At 46.3% G+C, this 12,896-nt stretch overlaps 1 protein-coding gene across 5 annotated transcripts in view; it reads left to right on the top strand.

The window, feature by feature from the left end:
* Gsdme (gasdermin E) overlaps nt 1–12,896 on the top strand; it is a 51,472-nt gene that overhangs the window by 31,841 nt on the left and 6,735 nt on the right. For all 5 annotated transcript variants that reach the window (XM_031381868.1, XM_031381871.1, XM_031381873.1 and 2 more), the window contains 4 exons: nt 3,301–3,465; nt 4,142–4,269; nt 5,905–6,106; nt 8,930–9,003. In XM_031381868.1, coding sequence (XP_031237728.1) covers nt 3,301–3,465; nt 4,142–4,269; nt 5,905–6,106; nt 8,930–9,003 — 569 coding nt within the window. The remainder of the gene's footprint in view (nt 1–3,300; nt 3,466–4,141; nt 4,270–5,904; nt 6,107–8,929; nt 9,004–12,896) is intronic.

Below are 12,896 nucleotides of genomic sequence, written 5' to 3'. Positions count from 1 at the left end.
GGGAGAGGGAGAGGGAGAGGGAGAGGGAGAGAGTGTCAGAGTCTTACTTGGCTCAGAATGGCATTGGACTGTCTATGTTGATCAGGATAGCCTTGAACTAACCCTTATCCCCCTGCCTCTACTTCCAAATATGGGGATCACAGGCTTATGCTACCACGCCCAGACACCCTCTATTACTTTCTTTTCTGCCTCCTTTCCCTCCTTCCTTCCCTTTTTCCTCCTTCCCCTCTTCCTCCTTTGTTCTCCTTCAAGCACACCTGAAGGTGATTGGATTGTTTCTATTGTCAGTGTATGAGTTGCAGTGTCAGTGTCACTTGTATGACTCAGTCCCAGGCAGATGTTTCAGGGGCCTCTCAGATAGAGTTGACTTAAGCTTTTTTGAGGCTCAGTTGGTGAACATCGTAAATATCCAAGAGCACAATACTATGATAGAGTATTGAGTGTGATTAACCACCACCAAACTAATTTACCAAGCCAACATTCACATGATTGACATTGGGGTAGGGGTGAGGTGGAGCCTACAGTTAGGTTATATTAGTTTTAGTTGAGAGCTAAAATGTTTTCCCTTATTTATTTGTGTTTGTGTGTTATGTGTGAGTGAGTGAGTGAGTGTGTGTGTGTATGTGTGTGAGTGTCATAGCCTGCTTGCGGAGGTCAGAAGACAACTTGTAGGAGTCAGGTTTCTCCTTCCACCGAATGAGCTCTGGGTATTCAACTCACATTGTTAGACTTGGTGGCAGTCACCTTATCCACTGAGCCACTTTACTGTCCCACACTTGTCGAGCATTCAGTAACTTCACAGGCTGAAGTCTATAGGACCCTGGTAACCACAGCCAAGTCTGCTTGTTCCTACCCAGCAGAGACTGTGTGCCCTGTCTGCCCTGCCCCATCCCCATCTCATCCCTTTCTCAGTCACAGAGAACAGAATGGCTGCTCTGCATTCCTTCTGGGAGAGCAGCATCCTTTAGAGTTGGCATGAGCAAGGGAGCATGGTGCTTGCTTTTGTGTGTCTGACTTATGTTCCCCACACAACATCTCCTGGGTTAACCCATGTTGTCCTACATGATAGGATTTATTTATTCAATGGCTAAGTCATATTCCTTTATGGAAATGGGCCATGTTTTCTTGATCTGTTTATCTGTGGTTGAGCGTGTAGGTTGATTCTAGGTCAGATATCAACATAGTATTGCTGCCGCTGCAGAGCTCTCTTGGTTTATTTTGTTGTTATTGGTTTTAGATTATTTTATTTTCTGTGTATGTTTGGCCTGTGTGGATGTATATACACCACCTGTGTGCTTCATATCTGAGGATTGCAGAGGAGAGTGCATCAGATCTCCTGAAAGTAGAGTTAGGGATGGTTGACAGCAATCCATCGGGTACTTAGGAACCAAACCCAGGTTCTGTGGAAGAGCAGCCACTGTTCCTAACTGCTGAACCAGCTCTTCAGTCCTATCAGCCTTGTCTTGAAGATAGACCATTTGAGCAGATGCTCACTTAACAAAGTAACAGAAAAGCAGAGCAAAGCAAACCCTGCAGGGGAAGGAGTGGGTATTCCTGGGTGGGGAGCATGTCCAGGGGTGCTGTGGGTGGGCTTTACACAAGTTTTTATGAATATTTACTGAGTGGCATATTTATGAGGTCCCAAATCACAGTGGACCAGATCTTCCTGTCAAGGTATTTCTTCCCATAATTCCTACAAAAGTGGGGCAGGCTGACAAAACCATAATGCTAGCAATGTAGACCTTGGGTCTTGTGGATGCTGAGCCTGATATAGATGAATGTCCTGTTGCCTCCCTCCTGCTGACATAGGAAGTACCTACTGACCTACTCCAGCTTCAAGGATGTTTATGAACAAAGGACCTTCCAGCTGTGGGGGTGGGGCGGGACATGGCTATTAAGATACGGGCACATTCTTCTAGGTGACCTCACCTTCTGAGGTGGTCTGGGTGGTCGCCACCCTGGACTCTTTAGAAGATGATGGCTCTTTAGAAGCTGTCTTTTTCTTAATTTAGTCTGTTGCAGTTAGACACAAGATATGCAAAAGGACCGCAGCACCTTGCATGCAGTCCAGGAGGGACAGGGTTGCTTAGTAGGACCCAGCCAGAGCCTGCTAAGACCTGCTTTGTGGTTTCTCTCAGAGCCCTGACCTTTCTTTCCTTGGCAGTTTGTATCTCAGCTGCAGCCTTTTCCTTCTCCTTCCTAGGACTCCCATCTCCGTGGTTTAACCCTAGCATCCATGTTTAACCCGTGGCTGCCTCTGACCCCAGGACAAGCTTTGTCCTGCTAGTGTCCTATACCTCTGTCACCATCACTCAAAGTTAATCCACCAGAAAACACCCTGCCATCCCTGGGCCCTGGGCCCCACTGCCCCTCTTGTCTAGAGTGTCTCCATCCTGGTCCAGAGAACTTCTGCTGTAAGGTGGCTGTTTGAGCTCTTGCTTCAGTCGGGAATCAGTCTCTGGTTCTTTTGTTACCATAATGACATTAGCACATGAAACCCCAAACATTTTACAAAGACTTGAGGAAATGGAAGACAAAATCTAGGGTTTCCTGGCCCACCTATGAAGGGTTAGAACACCCCCAGAAGGAGGTGTCTTTCCTGTGCTCAACAAAAGGTGCCTCCTCATCTCAGAAGACAAGGACACAGAGGGACCCACAGCCCCTCCTAAGCTTGCTGAAGTGCAGGACAAGTCTGTCCACCACTCTGTGCCTGATCAGACCCAGTGTAAAAGCCCTCAAGTGAGCAGACATGGTGGCACATGTCTAATCCCAGCACTTGTGAGGCTGAGGCAGGAGGATCTGGGGTTAGAGATCAGCCGGGGCTACATAGTAAGACTGTTAGTTATTTTTCTGTCGCTGTGACAAAGCACTGAGACCTAAGGCAACTCAAGGGAGAGTTTAATTTGGGTTATGGTTTCAGGGAGAGAAGAATCAATCATGGAGGGGCAGAGGCATGTCAACAAGTGGCAGGCATGTGAACAGGAGCAGGAAGCTGAGATCACGGAGGGTGACAGTAGTTCAAAGGCTGTAACACAGAACCCTCCCCCAGTGACTTACTTCCTCTAGCAGGACTGCACCTTCCAAACAGTGCCACCAAACTGGCGACCAAACACTCAAAAGCCGAGTGTCTATGGGAGATATTCTCATTCAAACCACCAGACTCTGTCCCAAAAACAGATGCAAAGAAGCAAAAGTCCTTTTGTGTGTCTCCCACCAGAGTCTGAGGTAGGTAAGGATGAGTCTGAGATGTGAATGAGCTGTGCTGACCATGCTTGGCTTGTGCTTTTCTCCCCACTACAGAATTCTGCCTCCTCCAAGGGAAACATGGTGGCTTCGAGCATGAAAGGAAAGTAGACTCTGTCTACTTTGACCCGCTGGCCTACAGAGAGTTTGCCTTTCTGGACATGCCAGATGGGGGTCAAGGAATCTCTTCACAGGATGGGCCACTACGTGTTTTAAAACAAGGTATTGCCTGTGGTTATGGCCAGATGGAGAAGTGAACTCTCTCCAAAGTGGTGATCCCATTGGGCCTTCAAGATCCCCTTGGTTTTGGGTGGGCCCAATCTTGGGTGCTGTGTTTTGGAGAAGGGAAACCTTAGGAGTCAAGGTGGGAGGCCAAGGAGTGCAGTGGTCAGGGGCCTGACAGCTTTCTTTCCTTGTTTGGAGCCTAACTGACTACTGAGGATGGCTAGTAATGAGTACAGCTAGAGACCTCAGGATCTGTTATCAGCTTTGATATATTCCAGGCTTCACTGCAGGGCAGGCTGCTCTTCGCAGCATGGTCAAAGCCATTGAGGCTCCCCACCCACACTGTTGGGAAGAATGTGTTTGGAGACTAGTATGGGTTATGCTTAGTGATTCAGCCTTAAGAATACACTTTTATAGATAGTATGCCAAAAAAGAACCCAAGTGGCTTCCAGGTCAAGCCTCGCACTGCACAGGTAGAAAGAAGGGTGAGGTCTGGGATGTCCAAGTGGACTTCCCTGACCGCTTTCCTGTCCTGTAGTTTCCCGCGTTGCTGAATATCACGTCTATCTCCAAGACCCACAGCCAGTTCTGAACATGGAGTCCTTTGGAAGGAACTGGTGAATGAGGGGCAGGTTGTAGGTGTGGCCTGACTGTGTCTGCTCTGCTTTCTCAGCAACCCTGCACCTAGAGAGGAGCTTCCATCCCTTTGCTGTGTTACCTTCCCAGCAGCAGATGGCGCTGTTCTGTGTCCTGCAGAAAATTCTGTTTGATGAAGAACTCCTTAGGGCCCTGGAGCAAGTGGTAGGTGGGTAGGGGGGCTATGGATTTGAGTTTGTACCTGGTTGCTCTGAAAATATGCACAGGCTAGACCCTTCAGGACAGGCTTTGGGATAGTTTGAAATTATGTTTCACCACTTCCCTTTAATCCTAAAACTTGAAGCTGTCATCAGGTGGGAAGGGATGAGTGACTTTCTTAGAACTATAAAGATGACCACAGGCTTGATGTTTAAGAATATGAGAAATTAATCTCTTATAGATATGGAGGGCAGAAAATAGAGTTGCCAGTGGCAGTAGGGATATACCCCTCTGAAAGCTGTAAGGGAGAATCCTTGTTGCCTGCAGTTTCTGGTGGCTCCTGGCATTCTGTGGCTGGTGGTTTATTTCTGTCATGTCTTTCCTTGTGTGTTGGGGTCTTCTCTAGACACAGAACTCATTATGGATCACCATCACTGGATATAGAGTTCTCTTACTTGAGACTCTCACCTTAATTACTCTTGCAAAGTAAAGCCTCATTCCAAATGAGGCTTCATTCTGGGACTGCAGGTGGGCATGTATTCAGCCCACAGTGAAGGGTCTGTGTGGCAGAGCCTGTCAACCTGTCCTATTTAGAACACAGACAAGGAGGTCTTTATCGTTTAGTTTTGCAACAGCCAGATTTTGAGGGACACACCAGCTGCTCACCCTCCATCAGCATATATATATATATATATATATACATATACATATATGTATATATATATATATATATATATATTACTTAATGGGGCTGAGACTTTGACAATTTTCTTTTCCTTGTGACTTTGTTTTTAGTTTCCTTCTTTCTCTACTGATCAAATGTTTTAGGTGTCCAGAAAAATACTCATATCATCTTTCCACTTGAAATGAAATTGTGCTGGAGAGCCTAGCAACCAGGGACAGAACTGCAGTTGTCCAAAGGAGACATCTAGTTTGCTTTCTGCAGAATGCAGGGCTTAACCCTAGGCAGAACACAAATGTTTCAGAATCTCATGACTTCCTAAAATAGCTCCTTCCTAGAGGGAAATGTCAGGTTAGTCCTCTACGGAGAGAGTGGCAGCTGCCCTGTCAGATGTTGGCAAAGCATCTGCCTGCTGGTGAGTGTGAGAGGACACAGGGTACCTAGGATATGGAGCTAGTCCAGGGGCTCAGAACTGGCTCATGGGCAGTGCCATCCCACCCCTGAGCAACCTTGTTGTGATGGATAAAGCTGCCTAGGGAAGGCTGGGGACATACAGGCTAAGCGTGCTGCTTTTAGAGTGTGAGAACCAGGAAGGGATGCTGCTTTTATGGCCCCTTTGACAGTTTGATACATAGCCAATTGTTCCTGGTGTATGGCAAAACTCAATATTCTGGCATAGTCTGGAAGGTTCTGTCTGCCCGACACTTCTTGCATGACTCTTCCCCTTTCCCTGTGGCAGGACAGCACTTGGGCATGGCTCATCTGTGTCCTTAGGAGGAAATTTAGGTTCATAGACAGCATCAGAGTTTAGAAAAGGGCTCAGTGCTTGCTGTACCTGGAGAGGGTAATGCACATGGAGGGTGTTGGGAAGGCGTGGGTGAGGCAGAGGCTCAGTTGGCTTACACTTCAATGAGTTCTGTTTTCATCATTGTCTTTCTTCTTCTCTTTCTACTTTGTAGTGTGATGACGTGACTGCTGGCCTCTGGTCCTCACAGGCTATATTGGCAATGGAGGAGCTGACAGGCAGTCAGCAGCAGGATCTCACAGCCTTCTTGCAACTGGTGGGATACAGGGTACAGGGAGAGCGTCCTGGTCCACAGGATGAGCTCACCAACCAGAAGCTCTTTGCAACAGCCTACTTTCTGGTCAGCGCACTAGCAGGTATGAAAGCCAAAAAAGGAGTGGGGCAATTTCCTTGCCGGGGCTAGGAAATGGTGTTGCTTTCTATCTGCTTCTGGACATGGCAACAGTGATGACCGAGAAAGGTTTGGGAAGATTCTCTCCTTTTCAGGAGGGTAAGATGTGGAAGGCTAATAAATAATCCTGTCACACTCTGAGCCTCCACTTTAAGTATGTGTCAGTCTTACTCTGGAAGGACTACCTTCTGGTCCTCTCACTGGAAGTCACTTTCAAAATACAGCCAGTGATCCACAGCAGGGTCCAGATGGTGCTGTGTGGCAGACACGTTCCCTTGGCAGCCGTCTGTCCTGATCTTCTCCTTCCTCCTTGTACACGTGTGGCCCACTTCATGGTACTCTCAGGCTTCATGTGTTATGTGATGCACATGTCCAGGAGGCAGGTTATGGCTGGGCTTCTGCATGGGTCTTGAAATGGCTTCCAAGGGGGAGTGGATTTCGGGTACTGTCAAGAGAAGCCTGCCATGCAGAGAGGCCTGGTGGTGCCCCATGTGAAGCAGCTGTAGCTACATCTCATCTCTGTAGACCTCGCTGCCCTCCAACACAAGCTACTAGGACATGGGTTCCTGATAAAGTGGCTTTCTCTCAACTACTGAGATAAAGGCCCAGGGAACCTTCAGTGTTTAAAAAAACAATGAGAAAGAATATTTCAGCTTGATATTCTGATGGATACACCTTGTGTCTTGCTCTAAATCACAGATAAAGGCTTTGAATAGTTGAATGGAACCAGATACAATACATAGGTTCTGTGAAATTCTACCTAGAGACTGGGACCAACATTAACAGTGAGCGTGCTTGAGGGTAGACTTTCTGTCAGGCTGTAGGCCAGACTCCGATAGCTTGTGAGAAATCTCAAATATTCTTACTACTAAAACATTTCTATGTAGAATAGCCCATGGCTGACACTGAACGTACCACAGTCCCATTCTTCCTGAACTAGACACAACTCTGCAGCTGAGCAGGGGAGGTTCCACAAGGGGCGCTAACACAAAACTTATTCCCGTTTGGAAGCTGGATACAGGGAAAGCTTTAGGTATAGCCAGTGTCCACATCAACCCTGCCTTTTCCTTCTAAGCCGTGGTCTCATTACAACAGCAGCAGCAGAGCATGGCTCATTTAAAGCTCTTTTGGTGGTATCCTGGTGAATCCTAGGGAAAGTGCTAGAATAGAAAGTGGTCCTCTTGGGCCCTGACAGTGGCTTTATCCTGTTTAGCTGCTTCTAGCCCTGTAGTCTCTGGTCTCCTGGAAAGCTTCCTCTGCCTGTGTGATGGCAAGCAAATCCCAACTTTCACCATAGAAGCTCATTTGTAATTGAACAGCCTTTTCCAGACTCACTGGGCAGACTTACATGGTCTTTCAGGAAGTTAGGGGAGGGCACAGCATGTCTGACCTATGACAAGCATCAGGGTGAGAACTATCTTTGTGCTATGCTCACAGTTCTGGGTAAACATCTCTAGGGATGAGGGATGCAGGAGTAATTGCATGAGGCAAAAGGCACTTTGGAAGGTGAAGAGGTGGAGCTGTGGGTGTGATAGTGCTTGGCTGATGTGACGTGCCCTTCTCAGCCCTGTGCTTTCTATTCTTATCTTCTTGGAGTAGGGTGAGGGCCTCCTTCAGAACACAGGAAACTGAGAGCTTTGTTAGAGGCAGGTGCTTGACCACGTTGGAAGGCTGTGTTGGGGTTCTCTGGTGGGATTACCTACTGGGGTTCTCTGGTGGGATTACCTACAGGGCTGCCTCTTCCCTCATATCTTTTTGTCCTCTCTGGGTCACAGCCTCAGTGACATGTCATCTATAAGACATGAGTTCATGAGTGGTCACTATGCCATGTGACTTAGCAGCTCCAAGGGGAGTTCCGTTTGACACTGGGAGATAGTTAATAGAGGTTTGCAGAGCACGGATTTTCATTTCCCCGGCAGGGTGGAGAGTTGGCAGGGCCCTCTTGTGTAGCTTCAGCCTCTCACCATGCTGCCTCAGCTTTATCCTGTCACTGACTACTCCTCCGGAGCTTTCTTTTCCAAAGGGACTGGTGGCATGATGGAACCCGTCATGTTTGTGCCACAGCCTGACATGTGCTCCTACTCTGTAGTGGGCCAAGTGAACAGAAAAAAACAAGCTCTTAGAGGTACCTCCAGAGTATTTTGCATGTTATCACACATGCTTATAAATCCCAATACTGGGGAGAAGCAGAATAATTGCACATTCAAGGCTATTCTGGGTTTCATAGCAAGAATATGTCCCAGAAAATCAGAAACAAAACATTCCAGCCTGGTTACCTAGAAGGGCTCTAACCACTCCATCAGAGATTTTTGAGTCAACTATCCTTTCCCAGGATCCATGCCCTTCTTTCTGACTAGCAAATTCAATGTCAATGAATATCCTCTAGTGACTGGATTCCCATGAGATCCCACAGAGAACCAACACTGCCTTCAAATGTGACCACACTCTTGTTTTTGAGAGTCTGTGTAGCTCTGGCTGACCTAGAATGCTCAGAGATTGCATTTCTGCCTCCCAATTCCTGGGATTAAGGGGGTGCTACCACATCTGGCCTGACTACACATTTACTCTTTCTAACTGGTGGTAGCAAGCTACTGAAATATAAAGTAGGCATCATTTAGGTAGGGCTGGCTGCAATGCTTGTTCCTTGTAACACAAGGACTCACTGCATAGCTCCAGCTGGTCCATTTGCCTAACTTCTCAAATGAGATGACAAGCATGCAACACTGTGTCTGGCTTCCATAAACTTGTTTTTGACAGTGAAAATAACCAGAATGCATGTCTTCTACAGAAATGCCTGATAATGCCACAGTTTTCCTGGGGACCTGCTGCAAACTCCATGTTATTTCTTCGCTGTGCCATTTGGTAAGGAATCTTCCGATGGGACAGTGGGGTGGAAAGGAATGGGGGATGAGGGCTAGGTGCTGTCCAGCTGGTAAAAGCCCTACTTCCTCAGCTTGAGACAGTGTTGGCAGGTGTCATCACCAGCACATGGGTGCTTGGGAGGTCTGAGGTCCAAAGCAGTGTTTGGTCGAGGAACTGTCTAGCAAAGAGGCTTGGTCTACAGATTCCAAATAATGGCCTTTTTCCAGCTTGGAGACTTTTGGTATAGCTTGGCACTGCCAGGCCCAACAACCTGTTGTTGACCACTGTAGTTCTGTGGAATGATTGAAGCTGCTTTGTATCACATTTGCCAGAAAGAACTCAGGGCTGCTCTGTCTGAAGGAGATATTGCTTCGTCCATTCTCTTAGAATAACAGTATAGCTTGGTGCTCTCTGGAAATGTAAGAGCAAGTGATCAGTAATGAGTCTAGCCCGAGAGTGGAGCTAAGTTCTCATGTTAGAGAGAGGGCAGTTAGTAGAGCAACAGGCTATCCCATTACCCAGCTACTCTTACACAACCTGTGTTTGGGGAAATGTATACCTGGGTCACTTATTTTAAGGTCTGGTATAGGGCCAGGGCCCACTGCTATCCCATAGAACTAAGCTAGCTATGAACAGACTGCCTAGACAGGACCTACTCATATTCTGTATGTCCTCTGGGAACACCAAACCATATAGTTGTCTTGGATGTTGTTCTGTATGGGGGAGGTATCAGGAGCTAAGACCACTAGGTACTGATCACACAGCTGTCCAGATTCCATCCGAACTGACCATAGACTCTTGTGTCCTAAGGGACACTCAACTATTTGAAGGCATGCCAGCCTATCCGAGAGCAGCTGAGGGTGATGGCTGCTAGTTTGATTATAGAAATGATGTAATTGTCCTAATTGTATGCAGTGATGAGCAAAAACAGCTCTGTTCTCTCTAGCAGCAGTGAGTGCTCAGCACTTCCAGTCTATTTCTTGAGTATTTAGGGAACAATTAAAGCTATTCAGGAAGTATATAAAGAAGAAACTTGTGCTAAGGGAACCAGGCCATAATGAATTCACACTACAGTCAGCTCTGCTTCTGACCTTGGCTGCTATTCCATGACCAGGCAGGAACCAGACTTGGAGTTCCAAAATGGATGGACAGAGTCCTAACTTTTCACTGGCTGCCTCCATATGCACTAGCCTGTCTTTGGAGGATGCTCAACAAAGACAAATCGTGTTTCTTTAAAAGATCTTCCTAGGTGCCCTTAGGCAATCCAGGTTAACGTCTATAGACTGCCTGCTATTCTCTTGAAGCAGCCAGGCTCCTGCAGGCATGGAGTATTATATACTTCAAGTGACTGACTTAAAAGAGGATACCCAATCTACTTGCACTTCTATTTGAAAGCCCAGGTAACTCTGAAAAAGTCTTCCTGATGGGTTTTGGGTAAAGGGTCAGATATGCTAACCAATTACTGTGAACTGGTAGAAAAATCGGTAGAAAAATCTAGAGAATATTCCAAGTCAGGAATTGCAAAGGCAAAGGTTCTTGGGGCTGGAATCACAATTAACAAATGACAATTCCTACACTTGTGTTCCTTCAAATAGTCAATAAATTCTAATATTGCTGTTTACATTAGTAATAAGCGAAACAACCAGAGGATAGCTGAATGGTGGTGGTAGTGTGTGTATGTGTTCTTGCCATAGAGCAAAGGGAAAAAACTTTATACTTTGCAGAACCCTTGAAATTAGAAAAAAAAAAAAGTGACTAGAACTCTAATGAGAGCAGCACCTGACACCACCCTGGGAAAAAGAACAGAAGATGGCAGCAGACCTCCTCATCTTGTAAGCCTGCAACTGTAACTGCGGAAGCCGGAGTACTCACAGCTTTATGTCTACTCTAAAGAATTAGCTTGTGTAAACAGGACTCTAAAGAGAGTGGACGCCTGAGTTGGGCCTCCCATAATCAGCAGGACTCTTACCTTGTCAGAAACCTTGGGTCTCGTGCCCACAATAGGTGGAAGGCAGTGCCGTCAGAATCCTGCCACTTCAGGCTCAGAAGTCCCATAGCCATATGCATGGGAGCAGATCTCCTCCTCACCTTACAACCTTGAGTGGGATTGACTGTAGCTGCTCTCTAAAACCCCAGCCTTACTTGAACCTGTCTATCAGGAGCTCACTAAGTTCCCAGCCAGGTCTTACAATTCCAGGAGTCTAGTGATCAGGGACTCCCACTGCCAGTGACATCTGTGCCCACCCTCAGTGGGAACTAGGGAACTTTTCCTGTCTACAGTCTCAACCCCACTCAGGCTTGTAGTTTAGACCACATTTATGAACTTCAGCTCCATGGCAAATGATGCTACAAGTCGTGGCCTCCCCATTACTTACTCTTTGCATGACCTAGGTATATTTCCACCTTGGTTTGCAGCCTCAGTCCACAGACATCGAAGGGCAAGCCTACATACTACTCATATTAGCCTAGTAGCACAAAGAGAAACTCTTCCATGTCCTGCCCTCCAAGCATGGAAACCAGAACTACTGTGGTAACCCAGGATCTTGTCTTCTGTAGTCCACAGGCTGGGTTAGGGCTGCTGGTACTGAGAAAAACTTGTGCTAATCTCTTGGGTTCTAGGGAAGGTACTGTCTGGATAGCATACCTCCATAAAAGTAGATAAACCCCAGCAACTTTAGTTTCCTCATAGACTGGGGAAATGCTCTTTCATGTTTCATTTCCTTAAATCCTATGGTTATCAGAAGTGTTTATCTGGCAAGACCTGGGGAATGGATCTGGTTCTATCCTGTGGCTCAGTGGGTATTGGTGCTATAGACCCAAGCATCTCCCACAACTCTTAGTGTGATCTATGCTTACCTGCATGGACCTAGGGATAAGTCTTTCGCACTTCATACCAATGACTCCATAGCAGCTGAATGCACTCTTGGAAGCCTATGCTTACTGCAAATCCCTACCTCAAGAAACTACCGTAGACAGGATAATTGATGTTTTCATAGACCCTCATGATAGGAACCAAATAAGATACCCCATAGGGCTACTCCTTTGAGCTCATGTGTAACTGAAACCCAAGCATCTATCCAACTGACATTTAAACAAACAAAAATTCCTACAGAAAATGCCTCAAAATATTGGATGTTCCACAGATGTACAGGATGTACAGGACAAGCCAGCTCCAAAGAGAGTAGCTATTCTCTAAAAATAATCTCTGAGAAGGAAGTTTGAAGAGTTCATAGTAATGATCCCAAGGAAATGTAATGGGATCCAAGAGAATATAAGCAAAATACAAAGAAGCAAGAAAAAGCAATTCAAGATATAAATGAGAAATTCAGAGTTAGAAATTTTAGTTAAAGAAAAAAAAAAACCCCCAAAGCTCAAACTCTGGTGCTCACATATCCAGTCAAGGAAATAACATGCACAAGGCTCAAAATATGGCTATAAGCAGCCCAAGGACACCAGAACTTAAGGATCATGTGTCCAGTTACCTCAGGAAGACAAGGTGGCTGGTTAGTTTCATGAAATAATAGCTGAAAATTTCTCAAAAATTTAAAGGCCCACAGACAGATGTGGCCTTTAAACACAAGAAACTTAAACCCCCAACTAAACTAATAAGTGGAGTGTGCCCTCACCAGACATATTATAGTCAACACATCAAAATTACAAAGAATCAGAGAAAAGGAAAAGCAAAACAAGTCCCCCAGAAATCCATGAACATGAGGAGACAGCGTGGTACACTCTAAACACTGAAAGGAATAACTGTCAACCAGGACACCTCAGCCTTTAAAAGTGAAGAGGACAAAGATGGTCTCACACAGCCAGGCAGTGGTGGTGCATGCCTTTAATCTCAGCACTTGGGAGGCAGGGGCAGGTGGATTTCTGAGTCTACCGAGTGAGTT

The sequence above is a fragment of the Mastomys coucha genome, unplaced genomic scaffold (genome assembly GCF_008632895.1).
Source record: "Mastomys coucha isolate ucsf_1 unplaced genomic scaffold, UCSF_Mcou_1 pScaffold20, whole genome shotgun sequence".
Taxonomy (NCBI): Eukaryota; Metazoa; Chordata; class Mammalia; order Rodentia; family Muridae; genus Mastomys; species Mastomys coucha.
This window is presented reverse-complemented; position numbering and strand designations above follow the sequence as displayed.